Genomic DNA, 21,947 nt, shown 5'->3' on the forward strand with positions numbered 1-21,947 from the left:
TCCTGTGGTCTCATGGGAAATGTGCATGTTTAGTGCTTTCATGGAGGAGAGGCATATAGTGTGGTTGGTCATAGAGGTGCATTCTGGAGCTAGATTGCCTGGGTTCAAATCTCGGCTCTGCCATTTCTCAGCTAGGCAACCCTGGGCAAACTGCTTAATCTCCCTGTGCCTCAAATGAACCCATCTTTATAATGTAAAATTCTCTCTACATCTCATAGACTAGGCACTATGGGGAGTCTACCTGCTAAAATGAGAGATAGGAGAAAGAGCAGGCAAGAGCAAGAGAGAAATTGAGTGTCTGAGGCCTCGGGTTCTGCAGCCCTTTATTTGGTGTTATGAGTTTCTCAGCTTCATATGCCTATACATCCCCCTTTAATTGAAGCCTGGTTGCGCCAGTTTCAGTCACTTGCTAATGGATTCATTGTCACTACAGATCTCTCCTTTGGAGACTTTATCTACTTCCACATCTTAGACTAAGCCCCAGACAAATGGCTTCCAGTTTCCACCTCTAACTTCAATCTTTTTGCAAGCCTTGGTACCCCATTTTCAACTCTCCGTGCTGGGCATTTTTCCTGGAGGTCCCACTGCCCCCACAAATCCAACATGTCTAAAACAAAATTTCCGAGCTGCCCACCTCCTCTTCCGGCTCTACCTGGACCTGTGGCACCACCTTTCTCAGCCCCCAGACCTTACACGTCTCTCTCCTTCCTGTCCTCACCTACAGTCACTGAGTTTTCCCTCAAAATGTTTCCATGGCAGTCCCCTCCTGCCTATTCCTTGTACATCATATGGGTTAGGGACTTAGCTTCTTGATGTCTCCCTCTGGCTCAAGTCTTCTCACATGCCATGACCAGAAGAAGAAACCCCGTAAGGTACCATCTGCTGAATCAAGTCCAGACTCCTTAGCAGAGCACACTCAGCTGCCCGTGAGCTGCGCTTCCAGCCTCAGCCCGTGTTTCTCTCCTGTAAGATCCCTACTCTCTAAACACCTTAAGCGCCTTCCCCTCAACTCACACAGGCGTCAGCCCTTGGATCACCTTCCTCCCTGCTCCCTGCCATTCATTCTGTGGTGGTCCTGCTCAAACACTGCTTTCCTCCAGGGAACCTTCTTTCATCATCTCAGGGAGAAGTGAACTGTCTCCTTCAAGTTCCCAAAATCGATTATGTCTTTAAACAAAGCTTTCTGTAAACTGAAGATCTGCAATGTGCCAGGCAGCATCCGAGGTGCTGAGGACATTGTTGGCCCAAAGTTTTCTATCTCCTAGCCACAGACTTCAGGCCATTATACTGGCTTCCTCTTCCTGGAGGAGTACACGTATTTGTCTCATCTTCCTGACTAGCTTGTAAGGGTTTGCAATAGCTCCTGGTACAGTGCCCTGAACATAGTAAACCCCTAGCAAATATTTATTGACCTGTGTAAGGCAGGATCTTGGAATAATAGGATATATAACACAAATAGTATCTTTAAAATTAAGGTTTAAGATCAACCCTTTCAATTTAGTCATTTTATTAGCTGTCTGTAAAGTACACCAAATTCTGAAAGGCTGGGCACTGTCCTGGCACCAAAAGCATCCTCCATAGTACATGTCCTATTAAGCCTCCTATGAGTGAGGAGAGGAATTATTTTATGGTTTGTTTATTGTTGATTTAGAACCATGAGTTGTCAGAAAATAATAACTGAAAGGGTAATGGTATAGGATGGCAATTATGGCTAGCCAAGTATCTTTGCAGTATGGAAATAATGTTGCTTGTTGAGGAATTACTTCCTGCCATGAGAGCTCTGCCTCAAAGAGGAACAGATGCAATAGGAGGGGGCATCATGCATCAAGGGAGGCAAGCGATGGATGGGTTACCAGCTCAGCACAGGGAGCATTTGCAAAAAAGATGATTTTAAAATATATATATTTTCTCAGGAAATGCTTACCTAAATCAATCAATAAATAAATGAACATCTAAATAAGAATAAAACCTCTTGTGCATGTGCTTCTAAACTGGTTATTTCACTAATTTTTTGGTTCTTCTCCTGAGGAATCTTGCACCTGAGTACTTTCTGCTAAACTTGCTCTTTTATTGAATTGTCTTTCAATTTAGGGTTTTATATTATTTTTCCATATGCAAAACTTTGAGAGTTCATCAAATGCATTCAAACATTAAAAGTGCACATAGTGCAAATTCTTAAGGCAATTTTCTGAGTTAAAGATACCATTTTGGTAGCCAACCATGACATGACTCAATCTTAGGTATTTTTTAAATTTCCATGAAGCAAAACATATTAATCAATAATATGGTTAAGACTGTTTCATAGCTAATTCAAGATGCTGACAAAAAATTATTCAAACCATGAACATTGGACAATAATTAGGAATGATATGTTTAACAGGTAAGGAGCTCCTCTTGCTTCACCCTGTATATCCAGAGGCTAGCAAAGAACCTGTCATCTGGTAGACATTCATGTATTTGAAAGAATGGATTTCTGTCCATCAAATTTAGTGCATATGTCAGATATAAGAAGTCATAGAAATGGGGAATTCAGGGACACTTACATGAAATATAACCATATAAAATTTTTATATTAGGGTGGGCCACGGTGGCTCAGCAGGTAGAGTTCTCGCCTGCCATGCCGAAGACCCGGGTTCAATTCCCAGTGCCTGCCCATGCAGGAAAAAAAAAAAAATATATATATATATATATATATATATATAAGAACACTTAAATTTCAATTTAAATGACTTTTTGCTATTAAAACAATACTCACAATTTACACTGATGAGTCATCTATTTTGCTACCATTGTATGTAGACAATAAAATGGCATTTATTGGTCATCAAAATGAAAGTTGACAGGTGATTTGATAAGGTTAATAAAGATAGCTAAGGACTGAAAATACTTCTCTTTGTCTATGTTTGAACTGCAAGCTTTTTTGCTAAAATTATGTTTTTTAAGAACACTGGTGCTTTGTGATAACTTATTTTGTAAAGTCTCCAGTGAGCTGTTCCAGACATTAATAGAAGTATTTTTCAAAGGCCAGGATAACAGATTTCATTATATGGGCTTTTGACTATTTAGTTTTGGTCTAAATGCAAACTGTTAGACTAGTATATAATCATTTTCACAAAATGCATAATCATGACTGCCAATTTTTCCATGACTAACTATACCCTGCCAGATGTTTCTTAGGTTCTGCTGAGTCACATTTTTTCCAGAACTTTGTGTTCCCACTAACTCCTAATTCCCCCTGGCCTTTTCCACATTCTGCTTTTTATCTGAATTTTGGGTTTCATTGTTCCTTTTACCATTTCATATGTGTATAATAGTTTTATATGAATTATTCTCAGATTCACTTGTTAGCATAAAGCTCAACCTACCCCTTTCTAGGATACATAAACATTTTGTGCAATTTATTCTGAAAAGTCATTAAGTCTTTCTAAGCAAAGGAAGTTATCAATGGCATCATCATATGACTGACTTGTTCTGAATCACCCAAGAATTCAGTCTTTAGGAAAATGCTAACCAGCTCTCAAACTTCTACATTTACTTTCTGCTGTTCAGCTACCTTTCCTCCTAATTAGATTTTCTAGCTGCAAGTAAGAGTCATTTAATCATTGGTTAGACAGCTGGAGTTTGCTGTCATATGGTATCTTTCAACCCATAATTGTATTTTCTTACTAATCTGAGATCATAATAGAACAATCACTGCCTCAAGAGAGTTAATTTTCAACGACAAATTTCATCTTCTAACCTCCAATGAAAATATTTGGCTGCATGTATGGTTCCATAAAGCATTTATTGCTGCAAAATATTTTAAGAGCCTATTATGTGCCATTCATTGTGCAAAGAGTTTGAAAGATTTAAAGAAAAAAACCTAGTCCCTATTACTCAGGGACCTCTAGTGGAGGAAACAAACGAAAAAATGCAAAATTGCAATCAAGTGCAGTAAGCGTGGCGTCAAACACCATAAAAAGACAGAGGAAGGACTGAAACATTGCGCCAGTCATTTTCAAACTCCTTATCAACTACATTTCATCATGGTTACGCAAAGGAAATGCAAACCCTTTTATACGTGTTACGCATGCACGTTTCAAGCATAGCCATCAGAATATTTCTGCCTAAGAATGGTGAGTTCCCCCAACCTGCAAATATTGTCTATACCAATTGTAGAACATTGTTGAGTACCTATGGATGAATAAATTTATCAAGTAAGCCTGGGCTTATGATCCAATCTTGCTTCCATGCATTGGGAGTAGAGGAATATATGGTCGTGGAAAGAAAGCTCCTGGGGTAGGAGATATGATCTGCATTGTGAATTTCACTCAGGTGAGTTGCAGGATTCTCATTTGTAAAATTATGTTTGTGAGGTCCCCTCCAGTTCTCTGACATTCTAAGATCTAAGGGGAATGGGTTGGCCAAACCACTATGATTATCATTATAGCTTAGGAACTTTGTGTACTTATGAGAACCCCCAAGAGGTATCGTAAAGGAGTGAATTTTTGTAACCATTAAAGTTCAGTGGTGGGGATTGAATTATGTACCCTAGAAAAATCTGGTCCATTCCTGTGGGTGTGAACCTGTTATAAATAGGATTTTCTGAAGATGTTCCTCTTAGTTAAGGTGTGACCAAATGAATAAGTTTGGGCTTTCATCCGGACTACTGGAGTCCTTTATAAACAGAATGAAATTCAGACAGAGAGAAAGCCACAGGAAGCAAGAAGCTGGAAGTCACTGGAACCCAGAAGAGAAGGGGAAAGAAACTGCCATAGGCATTGCCATGTGACAGAAATGCCAAGGTTCCAAGGATCACTGGCCACCAGACCCAAAATGCCACAGTCTTGAGGAGAAACTATTGCCTTGCTAATGCCTCAGTTTTGGACTCTTCTAACTTCAAAACTGTGGAATAACAAATTCACATCGTTTAAGTCAATGCATTATAGGATATTTGATTTAGCAACTGGGAAACTAAAACACTCAGCTTTACTAAAGAAGGTAAAATATTTTGTGAGGTTAGTGAATCATTCTAATAATCAATTTGTTCCTGTGCAACAGAGATCAATAGTGAAATTTTAGGGGTGTACTTTGAATGGTTCCAAACAGTGGTTGATTAGAAATCTTCTGGCCATGGTCCAGTGAACTGGGGAAACACTTTGCTGTGAAATGGTATTTACCATAGTGAGTTTTCTTCCTTCTCTTGAAAATAGCAGTAATTTCAGAATTTTTCAAATCTTGAAGAATGCCATCCCATATTTCAAAAACCTAGGCATGAAGTTCCCTTGGGGATCTGGGCATAAAGGAGGAAATATTAAACTTCCCCACCTGGGAAATTCCTGTTATTCTTGCAAGCAATGGGAACAACCAATTCAATAGGTTGGGTCCTCGATTTTTGGGTTCACCCCCACGAAATTTATTCCTACAAAGGATAGACTAAGCCTACTTTATAATTATGCCTTAGAGTCACCCCCAGAGAACCTCATTTGTTGCTCATATGTGGCCCCTCTCTCTAAGCCAACTCAGGAGGTGAACTCACTGCCCTCCCCCCTATGTAGGACATGATTCCCAAAGGTATAAATCTCCCTGGCAACAGGGGACAGGATTCTCAGGGATGAGCCAGGACCCAGCATCATGGGATCGAGGAAGTCTTCTTGACCAAAAGGGGGAAGAGAGAAATAAGACAAAATAAACTTTCAGTGGCTGAGAGATTTCAAACAGAGTCAAGAGGTTATCCTGGAAGTTATTCTTATGCATTATATAGATATCCCTTTTTAGTTTATGGTGTATTGGAGTGGCTAGAGGTAAGTACCTTAAATTGTTGAGCTGTGTTCCAGTAGCTTTGGTTTTTGAAGATGATTGTACAGCTTTTACAATGTGACCGTGTCAGGTGATTGTGAAAACCTTGTGTCTGACGCCCCTTTATCCAGGGTATGGACACATGAATTTAAAAAAATAGGGACAAAAATAAGCAAATGGGGGTTGATAAGAGGGAAAATTGTGTAGAAGGAAATACTAGTGGCAATGAGAGGGAGGTGTAAGAGGTATGGGATACATGAATTTTCTCTTTTTTCTTTTTATTTATTTTTCTGGAGTGATGCAAATGCTCTAAAAAGATCATGGTGGTGAATACACAACTATGTGATGATAAAAAAACTGAATGCAGTGATGAACTATGTGATAGTTCTGTGAGCCTTTGATTGTACACTTTGGATAGACTGCATGCTACATGAACATATCTCAACAAAATTGCATTAAAAAAACCAAACCCATGAAAACATTCAATAAATTCCTCTCTCCCCCGCTTGAAAAAATTTGAGGATATGCAAATATTCATCTAATTTGCCAGCATTTATGGCATCTTTTGTGTCACAATTTCTTGATATTGCTTAAAGCCCTGTAGGATTTCAGGACAGTCAGCAGCTCCAAATGGAATTCATACTGTATTGATGCAATGATGTCTTGGGGTCTTGTAGCCCACTGGATTGATGTACAACAATTTCTCTGCAGCTCCCTTCCATTCCAGAGAGCAAAGACTCACATCCCAGATGGAGCTGCAAATCTGTTAAGTAAAATAACTAAGGTCAGAGACTGCAAAAAAAAGGGTGGCATCACTTAGTTTTGCAAATATAACCTTTGTGTATTTTAGAGTTGGAAGAGAACTCAAAGAGGAAACCAGCCATAGCTTTCAACTTCTAGGAAAGAAGGATGACAAGGGCCAAACCTGGAGATGCTATTTCAGCTCAGGCAAAGGGAGAAAATAAAGGTTATGCAAGTTTTGTTTATTTTAAAAATGTGTGTAATAAATGGCTCAGCTCAGCAGGCGACATGGTGATGTGTACAGTGTGCACTGAAATGCAAGGCTGACTTTTTTTAGAAAACAATTTGAGGGACCCAGGGAGAGAAAACAAACTCCACTTTATTCCCCTAAGAACCGTCTAGCCCTGTCTTGGAGGCAACTACAGAATAATAAGAAACAAATTGTGGGAGGTACTTTGACAAGGAGTACAATGTCATTCGGAGTTAACAACATTCTCACGCCTGCAATATTACAGCAAAGACCAGAAGAGGAAGCCAAAAAGTCATTCAGAAAAACCAAAGCTTAAATCTAGTAGCGCGAAAGTCTAATGATTTTTTTACATTTCAGTTTTGGTTTCTCTAGACTTGGGTGGAACGAACTCAATCCCACAGACGTTTTTTTCAGTGTGAGAACAATCCATCCTGGAACCACAGAACTACGGATTCCACGCTGGAATTCTCCCAGAGGCAAACCGCCAACTTTGGGTTGCTCTTTCTCCGTTACAACCCCCAGTTGGGGTGAGTTGCGCCTCGGCTAACCGAGCGCCTGGGCGACCGCGCGGGCTTGCCACTGAACTTCGTACCTGTGGGTCCGTTCTTGCCCCATGGCAGACACCTGCAATTGCCCCACTTTTATAAAGTGTGACTCACCCTAAGGGCCCTGTGAGGAAGGCAGGCCAGGTTACCATTGCCTCTCGGAGTAGAAAACGACAAAGGCCGTTACCTGGCTGCAGACCCAGAGCCTCAGCCCCTCGTGCGCAAAGCGCCCAGGGCCCAGGAAATGCCCTCCACCGCCCGAGGGGGGCTCAAGAGTCCGTCCTTTCTATTAAGCTTTGCAAATGCTGCCGCTCCGACTGGCCTGGAAAATACTTTATCACCAAATCCCTTTCCTCGCACTCGAAGAGTCCTTCCCAGGAGTCCCCCTCTTCTTTCCCCACAACCCTGCTGCCCACCCTGGGTGGGGGCCGGGGTCTCAGCACCTGGAGCCGGTGGCAGCCTAAGGAACAGCTTGGCGCTCCTCGCCGCGGTTGAATCACGGGTGAGTCACCTCTTGCAGGGTCCTGGAGTTTCTACGGGGAGGAGGCGGGGCAGGGGTGTGGAATTTTGCCTGGGGCCGCCCACCGCGACCGCGAGTGATCAGGGCTGGGGGCGGAGAGGCGGGAGGAGCGGCGGGGGCGGGCGCAGGGGGCCGGCCGAGGCCCGGGTTCCCCGAGGGCCTTAAAAGCGCGCCGGGCCGGGGCTCCTCCAGACTCGGGGTTCCCCGCTCCCCCTCCAGTGCGTTCCACCCGCTCAAGGACGCCTCCAGGCCAGCCTTCCCAGCCGCTGAATCGTCTCCGCCAGACCTTGCCGGTGCGCTCACGGAGATGGCGCCCCTCGCTCGGACGCTCCTACTCGGCTGGGTCCTTGCCCAAGTTTCCAGCAGCGCAGGTGAGTGGCACCAGCCCCCCACCCCGAAGCCGTAGGGGACGCCTCGCCTTGGGGTGACGGCTGGCTCGCCCTGCATCCCGGGGGAGGGGGGCCGAGGTGCCCCCCCGCCTCCGCCGCACTCGAGTGCATTCAGCCTGACAAGTTTGAATGAACCACGGGACCCCGAGGCGCGAAGGCGGGGAGGGCTGCAGCGGATAATCGCAGTTGGCGCTGCGGATCCCGCTCCGTCTTTCTGCTGGAGATGTTCGCTCCTGGAGTCAGCTGTTGCATAAGTGGATATTTGACTCCTGCCTTAAGTGTGGGGAAAGAGCTTGCCCTTGAGGGATGACCTTGAAAGTGGTGGAACGTGGCTCCGCACCTGCACAGAAGACCTCTGGAGGCCAGAGGTTTAACAGTTATCTTTGCTTACCTGTGCGTCTTTCCAGGAATAAAGAGCGGTCTTTTCTTGGTGGTATTCATGTTAGATTGGGATAGAGGCAATGCAAAATGTTGCTTTAAATGGAGCAGGCACAGGTGTCTGGGGTTGGGCAGAAACTGGACCCTGATGCAAAGCTGACCTTCATCATAAAACATCCTAATGGAATACTTCCGATGGCGATGGCGGTGACAGGCCACCTGCCCATCTTGGTCTCTGTGGGAGTTTCAGCAGAGGGATATTTTAGATAAAATGGGGGAAAGTCACGATTTAGCTGTTTCATATTATGCAACTCTAACTCTTCTAGCACATGTAGAATTTGCCGCCTTCTCTAACTTACGGAAAACCCTTGCCAAAGGGGTTGACCTACCTTGAGTGGTAGAATTCCCGGGTAGGGTCACGGACACCCTGAAACACTGATGACTCCTGAGCTGTGCTTGGAGGTCAAGTTATAGTAGGGCTTTCCCCCATGAATAATTTCAAATGGGGGTTTCAGGATTCCTGCCTGTTTCCAAGGGTTACACAGTAGATCTCACCATGAGGTAATGCTGGGTCTGGAAAAAAATTTGAAGGTCCTTTTCTTCATAACTCAGTAGTGAAGCTTTTGTAGTTGAAAATAATAATAAATCAGAGCTATATGGCGGTGTGGGAGATACTGCATACCATTAATGCGATGTAGTTATGGGCTGGGAAGTGCATATGCAATAATAGCTATTTCTCTATTGTTTAAAGGCACTACAGATACTGTGGTAGCATATAATTTAACTTGGAAATCAACTAATTTCAAGACAATTTTGGAGTGGAAACCCAAACCCATCAATCGTGTCTACACTGTTCAGATAAGGTGAGCTGAGTACACAACAAAATTAAACTTTTCGATGTTTCCACTTTTCTGTGCTGAATCCAAATGTCTTCAAAGCTGATAAGAGAATTAGATGTTTTTAACAGATGACAAAGACGCTTTCATGGTCATTTGATGATCAGGGCCTTATCCATCAAGGCTATAACATTTCTGGACTTTAAACTGATCAAAAGCTATAATCAGTTTTGGGAAATGATGGGAAAATTCATAAGTGGAGTATAAGCCTGTGGAGAGGCACATCTTTGTGAGCAGACTCTGGAGGCACTAATGCATGTTTCTGGATCAGTGATCATTAATCTCATCTAAGTACAGATGTGCTTTTCCTTTGTTACTGTCTAGACTGTGAGCTGTGTCTAACATGTTAGGGAAGAGCTGGGGAGGAATTTGGATGTCTACCTTGCCCTTAAGCAGTGTTTGATTCATTAATATTTAGATTCTGTGAATCAAAATTCTGTTACACACATGATCTCTGAGGAGGCCAAATTAGTGACTCACTATGCCTTGCAGAACTACTTCTCTGTCTGCACCTTCAGCTGTTAAGGCTGCTCTACCTGTTGGAGCGTCATCCGGCAGCTTTCCCCAGAAGTCAGTAATTCCACACGTTCAATCTAAAACTCAGAGGTGGGCTGCATCTCTTTCTTGATGATTTTCACCATATTCTTGGAAAGTTCTTGGTTTCTGAAACGTTTGAGGAGGTTTCGTAGAGGTCTTCTTAAGTAGAGAACAGCTCCAGTGGAAATATTTTGACAGTAATCATATAAAGGCACAAAAATATCATCAGCTAAAATTAAAGGGTTTTTTGCTGTTTTGTTTTCTTTTAACTTGTGTCAAATATTTTTTAGTATTAGGAATGCAGCTCCTAAGTGTGAGGTGGGTCCTTTTAGATGGATCGTCTGGTTTTTCAAAATGAACTTCGTGACAAATCAATGGGGAAGAGAATTCGGTTGTGTATGCACATGGATGGATGGATGAGAGATACAGACAGAGGTGATAGAGATAGAGATAGAGATAAAATAATAGAGTAGTTTCATAACCCAAGAAAATGACTTTGATAATGGCCAAACTTAGTTCACATTCCACTGAATGAGAATCTATAATTAATTCCTCTAATACAAAGCAGAACTTTACCTTAGTAAACCTGTTCCTTCTGGATACTGCACAGTAAATGAGTAGTGAAAATAAGATTTAAGGGGGAGTGCTTACTTCCTAAATATATTCCAACTTGTTTGCTGAACATCTGAAAATATATTTAAGATTTATCTGATTTCTTTAAAAGTGAACCTTTGTCAACTGTAAGTTCCTGGACTCAGTAAAGCTGCCGGTTATTTAAGTTGGGCACGGCCCCTGATCTGTATTCACCTGAGCACAGAGTTGCAGCGTGGCCAGGACCCGAGGTGGCAAGCGGCGCCCGGGGCACTCTCCCTAAGCCCTCTGCGCGGTTCCATCACCTTCTGCCAAGACCTGAGACCCGCACTCCCTGCGCCGCCTACCACCCCCTCCCGCCCCCCACACCCCACCCCGACGCTCCCCGCACCCTCTCCACAGGTAAACGGGATTCCCTTTTACAAAGGGGAAACTGCTTCCTTGAGATGGTGAGGGATTTATTCGCCATTGCACCGAAGATGAGTGCAGAGCCGAGTCCGAAACCGAGATCTCCCGGTAGCCGGTACCAACTTCTCAGGCCAGGTCTGCTGCGGTCTGACAGTGAGGTCCCAAAGCCTGGGGAAAGAGGGGGAAGCTTTCCTCCTTGTTTTCCTCCCCTGGGGAAGCATCTTAACCAGCTGCTGCCCTTCTCCTCACCATCAGGGGCTGTCCCCAGCCACAGGATGCCGTGGCTGTGCCTGAAGCGGGTAGTTGGCGCTCCAACTGCATTTTTCCTCCTTTGGTCAGTTTTAAATGTAATTGGAAATGTCATTGGCTCAAGCCTGAGCACCAGACCATCACCTGTAATATTGTCCCGTGACTAGTCTGCATTCCAAAACATTGCATTGACAAAGCATCTAGAAAGTAGCCTGCTCCTGAATTAGTGACAGTCTGTTTTCTGTTGCAATTTTTTCATCATCCAGGCAGGATATTTATTATTTTCAAATCCTTGTGCTAAATTTTGCCATCGAGTATACGTAGTTCCTGCTAGTGACCTGGGAGGAACCAAATACCATATCTCAGATGGAATGTAGCCCCAGAGCCAAGCAGAATCTTTCTCTGTTATCTGAGCTACTTGAGTGTCAGAATGCTGGAGAGAAATCATCACATACTCATTCCCTTCTTGAAATAGAAGGGATATAATAAAAACATGCTTTTTGGTCATTATGGAATGACTGAAATATTTCTGTATCAATCTTAGATTGGGAAATTTAGGACACAGAGTGTGGGTACCCAAATACTTCCTGCCTGGTTATTTAGTGTGGTTAAAAATATATATATCGTTCTTATGCATGAATTTAGAGAATTGAATCCTTATGGTCTCTAGTTTCTCCCCTGATGATGTACAGGGGTTCAACTTGTAAATGCAAATTATCTAATATTTAGCAAGGCCTGGCTACGTGTGCAAAGTCTTGCAGCCCTAAAGTCCTGTGGCTGAATGGGGGTGGTGGGGGTGCATAGTTCCCTGGGACAAAGCAGAGCATGTTGTCCTTGGTGCTTTTATGGAGGCACAGATGCTGGGAGACAGGCAGGGGAGAGGGTAAAATGAGCAAGGCGATCTGGGAGATTCCTGGGGAAAGGGGGAGAGGAGCCTGGCTTTGAATGATTGGTAGGGTTCTGTCGTGTTTGATGCTGAAGGGAAGCGTGATGTACCCATCACTTTACATGGAATAGATGCATGTGAATCAAACTGCAGTGATACTTATTGACAAATTGTTTGGGTCTTTTAGAAGAAATGCACTTTCAGTACAAATTCATTAAATCATTTCCTCTCTAATGATGTCCTACAAAAGAAAGATTTGCCTTTCAGCCTGTCAGACTCTCTGACTTTGTTAGAGAGACGCAACCTGCATCATTATTTTGTATCATTGATAAGAGGTAATCACATCTTGGAGAAGTGAGGGAGGCATGTCGTATCATGAGGGGAACAGACCCAGCTCTGCCTCTGTCTATCTGTGTGATCTTGTACAAGTTACTTAGCATTTCTGAGTTTCAGTGTCCCATAAATAAGGTCCAATACCTTCTCAGAAAGATTTTATCAAACAAAATAACCTGTAAAAAAGGGCCCTGAACAGTCTCTGGCATGTAGGAGATTCAATAAATGATGAATAACCATGCTAATAATATGATAAATATACTATAATAAAGAGAATATGACATGAAATGATATATTGTCTGATATTTTAAGAAGACCATGATAAACAGTTGGATCTTGATAGAAAATTGCTCCTTCTCCCATGTACCAATGACAAACCATCTACGCGGTAAGAAAAGCATTATCACAAGATGGTTGTGAACACGGACCCAGGAGTTAAACTCCAGCTGTGTGACTTTGAGTGAGTCACCTAAGCTCACTTTGCCTCAGTTGCCTTACCTGTAAAAATGGGTGATGACACACTCTTCCTCTTCCCCTCCCCCGTTTGCAAGGACAGAAACATGCATCTGAAGGGTTCTGCACAGTGAAGGCCTCACTGGAGTTAATGGGGGTTACTATTACAGTTAACACAGCATGCCACAGCCAGGAAGCAATCCGTCTCGTCGGATGCAAATCATCATGTTTCAGTTCTCATTCATTCTTTCTTTCTTCCTTTAGTCACAGACAAGGAGATTGGAAAAACAAATGCTTCCACACAGCAGACACAGAGTGTGATCTCACTGATGAGATTGTGAAGAACGTGAAGGAGACGTATCTGGCACGGGTTCTTTCCTATCCAGCAAATAATGCAAAGCCCTCCAGTTCTTCTGTGGAGCCCGACCGTACAAACGCCCCAGAGTTCACACCTTACTTAGAGAGTGAGTTGGAGGGAAACAGCTCTGTTTGTAATAACCATTCATTCTTGTTCTACGTTTCTGAATAGTCTTGTGAGCTTGTGAACACCCTTAAGGGTCGTTAGATAAAAAGTATTTATATCTTTCTCAGAAACCCATGAGTGTTACAGTTCTCCTTGCTCATTCTGGGTGTAGGGGGAGGTAACAGAACGTGGCTTTCGGAGTGATACTGGTGGCATCCAATAGCTTTCCCCACTGGTCTGTCCCAGACCAGACCGGCTCGCTGGGTGGGAAACAGAAAATCCACGAAGACTAGGGTTTCAGGTATATCATATATCATCTATCCTGAATGTTCTGTCACTTCACCAGACCAGAGGTCCCAGTTTAGAGTGTTTAACAGTCATGAATACGTGGGGAGGGGCCGCATGGTCTCCCTTGGACCCCATAATTGGGGTTGCTGACCTTCCCCAATCAGCTGACCGTGGTGGACCTCCTGCGATGTGCCCAGCACTTGCCCATGTGGAATGCTTTCCTCCCCAACCTTTGCCCTAATAAGCTGACTTTACTATCTAATTAAGGGAATGCAGAGGATTCCTCCCAAGTGGGGAATTAAATTTTTGCCTGTGTATGTCTGTGACTCAGAGCCAGGTATTTTAAATAAACACACACAGCACACTGAGAAGAGTGAAATCAGCTTCTCTTTGAAGGCCTGATGGTTAGACTGAAAGTGCTGCGTTACTGGCATTTCTGTATTTACTCCCTTGACTGAGCGACAGCAGAGGGATGGTGAAGAGAGTGAGTAATCCAACAACTCTTCCCCTCCTGTATCGCTTTGAAGATGGAGATAGACTCTGGCTATCTTCCCTGCACCCCCATTTGGAAGCCCCTCCCTTTCTGCTCTGCGAATGCCTTTGCATGTGTGTCCCATGGGCCTCGGCTGAAGAACCCATCAGCAGCACTCTGAACGTCATTAATACTCGTTCCCCCTCGAGTTGCTGACACTCTCATTATTTCTTTTTATAATTTGTGAGTTTTGTTGTAAGCCACAAAACGTGAAAGAGGGAGCATATAAATAGAATGGTACAAGGTAGAAAGTATCGCATGCGGATATGGCTTGCATATAATTGGTATTGAACAATGGAGATTTATTTTACTGTTTTTCAATGAACACCCTTGAGAAAACTGAACCATTGCAGAGAGACTCAGTGGTTAAAAGCAGATGGTTCCTTGAGGTACCAAGGACATTCTTGGTTTTTCCCAAGGCCCCTAATTTTTTGTGCCTAAGACATGGAATCTTTTAGAACTAGACTGTTCAATACGCAGCCACTAACCGCGGGTGACTCTTGAGCACTTTGAAACAAGGCTAGTGCTGTAAGTGTAAAAAACTGGATTTTGAAAAATGTAAACTATCTCAAGAAGTTTTTATTTTGATTACATGTTAAAATAATCATTTTTGGATATATTAGGTTAAATAAAATATAGTATTAAAAGCAATGGCATGCGGGAGACCCAGGTTCGATTCCCGGCCCATACACTTCCAAAACAAACAAGCAAATAAAAATTCAGCAAATGGTGAAATCGGGGGATACTCACGTGGAAAAAGAATGAAATGTGAAATAGACAATCCACAGAAATACTTAGCACATGGTAGTCGCTCAAGGAAAACACTTTCCACAGAAATCAGGGAATTCTCACATGGGAAAAAGAATGAAATGTGACCCCTGCCATATAGCATACAAAAAAAAATTAGTAATGGCACCTGTTTCTTTTTTACTTCTACTGTGGCTACTAAGAAATTTCCAATGACAAATGTAGCTCCTGTTATGTCCGTGTTGGACAGCGTTACCACAAGATGCCTCAAGGTTTAACTCGGGTACCACTAAAGCCTCCGACTGAGTTGAGCTTCTATGTGGGTCTTTTAGGAAGGGTGACCAAGTTGTGATAGCTACATGGGCATCTACTTTATATAGAATTCTTTGGTTCCACCCAAGCTCCCTCTCTGTGTTTCAGCGAACATTGGACAGCCAGCCATTCAGAGTTTTGAACAAGTTGGGACAAAACTGAATGTGACAGTACAAGATGCACGTACCCTAGTCAGAATGAACGGCACATTCCAAAGCCTCCGGGAGGTTTTTGGCCAGGATTTAATCTATATACTTTATTATTGGAAAGCTTCAGCTACAGGAAAGGTGAGAAATTTTTTATTCACTATTAAGACATCTTTTAAATTGTGGGCCCTTGATTTTACTCCCCCGCAATTGCCCAATTCAGAAATAAGAGAACGAGGGCTTGTGGCGAGGGCAGGGGGGGCAGAAAGCGGGCCCTGCTGGGCAGGGGCTGGGGCAGTAGGTCCTAACTCTGCCTGTGACTCTGGGCAGAGCCTCTGAGCAACCCAGACACTTCCCCATTGCTTCCTCTACCGAGGATCTTGAAGAGAAAGCGTGTCTTCTTTTCAATGATTTATACTACTTTTTCTTTTCCCTTTTACTGAGAATACCGTCCAAAGAGCTTAATTGGGTTGGATGTGCCTAAATTGGATGTCCTCAGTCTTGGAAGAGGAGTCCTTGTTGTCATCAGGGGAACTGAATAACTGAGATACTTCTCCTTATTTCTATGTCAGACCCGCTCATGTTGACTTGGATGAAAGTCTAGGCTTTTACCTCCATAGTGATTTGGTAAAGGGGAAAGGATTCATTTGAGCCCAGGGGAGCTAAGAATTTTTTTCCTTTTAACAGAAAACAGCCAAGACAAACACTAATGAGTTTTTGATTGAAGTGGATAAAGGAGAAAACTACTGCTTCAGCGTCCAGGCAGTGATCCCATCCCGAATTGCAAACCAGAAGAGTCCGGAGAGCATCATTGAGTGCACCAGCCAAGAGAAGGGGATGTTCAGAGGTGAGTGGACCTGCTGGCATTCACCTGGGAGGCATGAGACCTCACAGAGGGCTAGCAGCGCCACCCTCAGGCCAGGATGATCCTTCTTTTGTTACATATTCACGGAAGAGCTGCCGTGATTTAAAAAAAAAATACTCTTACAGTTGTAGGCATTTAAACATTGTTGTTTCTTCATATTGTATTGCTTCTCTGTTTCCTTCGCAAGTGTTTTCTTGAGCAACTACCATGGGCTGAGCTTTCTGGTGAGCTCTGGGCACACAGTAGGTGTTCAGGATGTACCATCGAATCACATTTTTTTCCATGTTATTTTTCACGAATAAAACTCTGAGCCTGGGTGGGAGCCTCTGGACCAACGGCAGCAGCATCCAGTAGACATTTGAGTCCACCCTCTGAGACAATTGCCTCAGAAAATATAGATTTTAATGCCTTAAGGGGAGGGATCAAAAAGATCAGATAATACCCCTGTGCACATGTGAGCAACTTGTGTGTACATGCGTGCACGCACATCTGGAGCTCAGACACACTGTGTGTGAGGAATTTCCTAACGAGAAGTGCTACAGGTGTTGAGCCAAGTGCATGAGGCTGCAAGCCTGAGTCTCCTTCCAGACTTCTTCGGGGAAGAGCTCTGGATGTTTTAGGGGAACAAAAGAGCCAGAGGATAGGGATGATGATTTTACCCCTGTGACAATGAGATCTAAACTTTTTTTAAAAATCGAATACACTATTCTCTCCTGTTGCCTTTGACAGGAGGATAAGATCCTGTTCCCCTTGGGGCCACCCTACCCTCAACCCTCAGATTATTCTTCCTAGAGCCCAATTCTAATTCTGCTGCTTCTCTGCCTTTGTGCACACATGGGTCTCTGTTTCTCCTGCCTCTTCTCTACCTGATGAAGTATGTCCTTCAAGAGCTATTTTCAACGCCAACTCCGTTATTGTCTCTTCCTCACCTGGTCACGCTTTGTTTCTCCCTCTTGGCACCTATAATCATCTTCTGCTATGATCTTGGCTACCAAAATCAAGGTCAGTTTTTGCCACTTATTTCCAACCACTGTTATTGCTTCCATATATGTGTATCTTTTCTAGACTGTGAGCACTATTCACTCCCTTAAATGTCCCACTAGATGCATTTAGCCTTTGTTGATTGCCCTAAAACACCTAGGATTAACCAAATCTTTTCCTAATCCAAGTGTGGTAGAAAGAATGGCAGAAAGATATTTCAAATTGTGCAAAAGCAGAAGGTCTCATTGAGGTTGAGCCCTCTGTTCTGCCCATTGAAAATGGAATTAGAACGCTCCCTCTAAGTTGGTTTGGTTCTTTTCTTTTTCAGAAATGTTCTTCATTGTTGGAGCGATTGTATTTGTGGTCATCATCTTCCTCATTCTCCTGCCACTAACTCTGTACAAGTGCAGGAAGGCAAGAGCTGAGCAAAGTGGGAAGGAAAACTCCCCCCTTAATGTTGCATAAAGGAAGCACCGTTGGAGCTGCCAACCACTACAGATTTTTACATTGCACTGTGACTGTGACCAAGAACTTTTAAGATAATGGAATATATGGAAACCCAAATGAGTACTTTGGAGCAGGAAGACAGTTTAGGGTCAAAGAATGCTCTTTATCTGACCGGTTATCACAACAAGCCTTCCGGTTTTGACAAAGGCAAATGTGATGTATGGTACAACCAATTCCAAGTTGTCGTTTTTTTAATTTCTATTTTGACACTATGGTACCTTGTGCACACATCGTGCTTTAGACTGCATATTCTGCACTCAAGATGAAACTAGGTTATCCAAGATATGGAGAAGGCAATTTCAAACCATGCAGGAAAGTAAAATGGAAATTTGGGTGGACTTTTCTAACACACATCTGTCTTTTCATCGTATGGTATTTAGGGTCTTTTTGTTTTTTTAGGTTTAAAGCAACTGACAAACTTATATGAATGTGTTAAGGGCAAAAGACTTCTACTTTGAGCACTTTCTAAAATGCATTATGGTTTAGCACTTTGATTTAAAGCTGTTGATTAAACATTTGACAGCTAAATATATTTTTATAAGACTACTATACAATCAAACTGCCTAAAGTTTATGACTTAAGGTACTTAAAGCTTCTATGGCTAACACTGTGTATATTATATAATTTTGAAAAGGTTTTGTATATGGGGATCTTCTATTTATATAGGTAATATTGTTATATTTGTATATATTGAGATAATTTATTTAATATACTTTTATATTAATAAAGGTGACTGGGAATTGTGACTACTGTATTTATTATATCTTGCATTTATTACTTATGATTTGGTCTTTGTATTACTCAGTTCTGCTGCAGTAGCAAATGACCCCCCACATCTCTGTAGCTTGCAACAATATAGCTTTATTTCTTACTTACTTTACAATTTTGAGGCCACAGGTTGGATACGTGTCTTCTCAGTGTCTTCTCATTCTAGAATGCAGGCTGAAGGAGAAGCCCCTGTTTGGACCATGGCAGAAGAAAAAGAAAACACTAGTAGAAAAAGGCAGTCACTTCTTTAAGGTTTAAGCTGCCTCTTGAAGCTTCTGCTCCATACTGGCTGACTCTCACTGCACTCACATGCCATTGGCCCAAACAAGTCCCGTTACCAGCCTGAAATCACTCTCCCTATAAGCAGGCACCACAAGTCACATGGGATGGACAGGGATGGGAGGGAAGGGAGAAGACAGTACAACCTACTTAGATGAAGTGATTTTTCCCTTCCATGGGCATTAGTTTGAGTTAAGAATGAAGATTGGGGAGGAGAAAGGAAGAAAAATTCTTTGGATTATTCTCTTGAAATATGTTGAAAAGGACAATATAATATAAAGCCTAGGGAGAGATATAAGTGATACGGGGTCTCTAGAGTTCATGAAAAGCATAAAACTAGATGGGGTTCTTTGCAGGCAGGGACTGGGTCTAGCTCATGTTTACAGTTCCCTAAGGTGCGCACTCATAGGGGTCTTAATCATGGTTTATGTTGCTTAGACTTTATCACCTCCCTCTCTAATATAAACAGGAGTCCTCAATTCAAGTGCAAATGGAATTCATCAGAAGAGCTTTCTTCTGTCACTATATTGTTAGAGTTCAAAGAATTCTAAGCATTGCCAATAAAATTCTATGCATAAAATGTTTGATAAAATACCACTTTCTAAGGAAGAGTGGGCAAAGCAAATCTACAAAGTTGTCATAAAAATAGAAGCCTGAAAGAAAAGATGGCAGCAATTTAGAGAAATTAAGGGAAACAGATTAGTGCTTGGCTGCTTTGCTTGGTTTTGCTTGTTTGTCATAATCAATCTGTTGATGCTGGAAAGATTTAATCTTCCACCATTGTAATGCTCTTCTGTGCCAGAGACATAGGGAAAGCATTTGCAATGGAGTTGAAAGAAGATTCCGCGTGGAACATGCCCTCAAAGAAGCATCTTTGGCCATTGTCTTGGATTCCCAGTCTCTTGAAGACTACAGGGACACACAGCGAGTGCACCACACGACAGGGCAGAAGGAACTCCAGAGAGAGGGCCTGAGCGGCCATTTCTATAAAGCTACTGCTTTCTCTGCCAAGAATAATCATAGTGTTATATATTTCCATGGCCTCATAATCTACAGAATTTGAATTATCCCACCGAAGGAAATACTGGTGGTGTGAAAGCAGGTCTGGGAACAAACGAGGTGTCTAGCTGTTTGTCATAGGGAAGAAATTCATTATAAACCTGATGAAGCAGAACTGCAGTGATCTGAAAGGTTCTGCAATTTCTAACCACTCTTCAGTTTACTGCACCTCTCCTTATCGCTGAGGCTAAACAGCTGCTGCCAAAATCAACACCATACTTGGCAATGGAACATACTAAAAATTGTTGGCAAGTATCCAGGAACGACTACCCTGCAGTGGGCCCAATTATATTTTCTTGTTCTGGCCCTCAATTTAGCCCACAGAGTTCAGCCATTTCTATAAGGCTACTGCTTTCTCTGCCAAGAATAATCATAGTGTTGTGTATTTCCGTGGCCTCATAATCTACGGAATTTGGATTATTCCGAATTTGAATTGAAAGTTAGTATACTAAACTTTCGTGCTTTGAGGAGAGATTTCACCACCTTAAATTATCGTCCAAGTTTGATGATATATAAGAAGCTAATATTTGGGAAACCCAAAGTCATTCTTCCTTAGTTACAGCTGATGGTCTATAATCTAAGTACCTACCTCTTAAATAAACAACTATCGCTGGTCATCAAAAAGTAAATAAACTCATTCCCAAACATTCTTTTTTGCCTGTTCTGTGACATGCATATTTAAGGTGGGTGATTTTTCTCCAGTGGTTTCCTGAGAGGATTCATTACTGTTGCAACATAATATGGCATCCACTCAGGAGCTTGTAGTGGACACTTTTTCCCCTTGCTTAGAGGCCCCACTTTGTTTTATTGCAAATAAGATACAGCAGAACAACATTGTTCTGTCAACTGTATAGAAGGAGGAGTCTCCCTAGAGGTGAAAAACGAGGCTGCTGACCCTGAGCTGGGCCACACACAGTTTTTACTTCCCACTGTGCTGGCATAGTCCAGGAAAAGCTTCCAGAAGTGAACCAGCTGGAGCTGGCTGCCAGTCAGCACATTCCTTCTTGTGGCTGCTTCAACTGATTGAGGGGGAGGCACCCGATCTAACCTAGTCTAGGAAGAATAGCTCTCAGAGCTTTCTCTCTGGGGATGTCGGGATGCGCTTCCTGTCAGCGAACACAGTGAAGCAGCATGCAGCCCCAGGCGTTACTGGGAATCGTCGTGAGAGCACGAAGGGAACAGACTTCAGTGGAGCTGACGTATTGGAAAGTGGGACAGAGTCATGGAAAGAAACTAGATTTTTATGCCATCACCAAGGTGCTGGATCAAGGGGCTTGTCGAAGTTATCCCCATAGAGTTTTCATTGGACATAAGCCAATGAACTGTTTAAGCAGTTTCTTTTACTCGTAGTGAAATACATCCTAATTGACACTGTATAAGCGTTGACCATGCAGTACAAATGTAGAGGAAGAGCTTCCCTAAAATGTAAGCTTATAATGTCCTACAAAAGAACATTCAATGTCCCTGTCCTTTCCACTACTAAATGTGAAAGTATGTTTCTATGATTACTATTTTCAACACTCCAATAGTTTTTTGGGTTTTTTTTTCACTATGCTAACGTGGCTAATCTGGAACTACAGAATACTCTTCCCTACATTTTTTTCAGATCAGAGTTAGACAAAAAAGAAGTTTGCACAAGATTTGAATAGTAGAAGTGAGACAGCAGCTGTTACTCTGAGGGTCATCAAGGTTAGAGGAGGTGAAGACAGAGGATGAGATGCCAATGGATAACAGCTTGCCCTAGCTCTCCCCCACTCCATGACTAGCTTTTTCTTCCTGGCTTCTATCTCTCCTGACCAGTAGTGACCCCAGGCCCTGCATCAGATGCTTCTGCATCAGCTCTCCTTCACAGTCCCTTTGCCACCAGCTCTCCAGCATTCCAAGGTGGGCCATGTTCTCCTGTGGGGATGCAGTAAAGGCTTCAGGGAGGAGGTGAGTGTGAACTGACACTAGCCCTTCCTGCCACAGCCTCCTCAGCTTTCAGAGCAAAGTATTCAATTCCTTGGTGGCTGGCCTGGTTTTTCATCACAGACATGCCCACATACC

The 21,947-nt window shown here is 42.9% G+C and overlaps 1 protein-coding gene and 1 long non-coding RNA gene across 2 annotated transcripts; one reads left to right on the top strand and one right to left on the bottom strand.

The window, feature by feature from the left end:
• Positions 1-6,317: 6,317 nt before the first annotated feature.
• On the bottom strand, positions 6,318-7,836 carry LOC143650003 (uncharacterized). The gene is made up of 2 exons (XR_013159315.1): positions 7,758-7,836; positions 6,318-6,541 (listed from the first exon to the last, which is right to left on the bottom strand). It is a non-coding gene; the product is annotated as an uncharacterized LOC143650003 (long non-coding RNA).
• A 116-nt stretch (positions 7,837-7,952) lies between these two features.
• Positions 7,953-18,541, top strand: F3 (coagulation factor III, tissue factor). Its single transcript, XM_077120197.1, has 6 exons — positions 7,953-8,205; positions 9,353-9,464; positions 13,219-13,418; positions 15,405-15,583; positions 16,130-16,289; positions 17,617-18,541. The coding sequence occupies exons 1-6, from the start codon at positions 8,142-8,144 to the stop codon at positions 17,751-17,753; spliced, it is 852 nt and encodes a 283-aa protein (XP_076976312.1). The 5' UTR covers positions 7,953-8,141; the 3' UTR covers positions 17,754-18,541.
• The last annotated feature ends 3,406 nt before the right edge of the window (positions 18,542-21,947 follow it).

The sequence above is a fragment of the Tamandua tetradactyla genome, chromosome 11 (assembly GCF_023851605.1).
Source record: "Tamandua tetradactyla isolate mTamTet1 chromosome 11, mTamTet1.pri, whole genome shotgun sequence".
NCBI classification, from domain to species: Eukaryota; Metazoa; Chordata; class Mammalia; order Pilosa; family Myrmecophagidae; genus Tamandua; species Tamandua tetradactyla.

Excerpts from the sequence above, each read along its gene's own strand:
- F3 (XM_077120197.1), top strand. The coding sequence starts at position 8,142 with ATGGCGCCCCTCGCTCGGACGCTCCTACTCGGCTGGGTCCTTGCCCAA. Across the intron at positions 8,206-9,352 it reads CCAAGTTTCCAGCAGCGCAG|GCACTACAGATACTGTGGTA; the intron begins GTGAGTGGCACC and ends TATTGTTTAAAG. Across the intron at positions 13,419-15,404 it reads GTTCACACCTTACTTAGAGA|CGAACATTGGACAGCCAGCC; the intron begins GTGAGTTGGAGG and ends TCTGTGTTTCAG.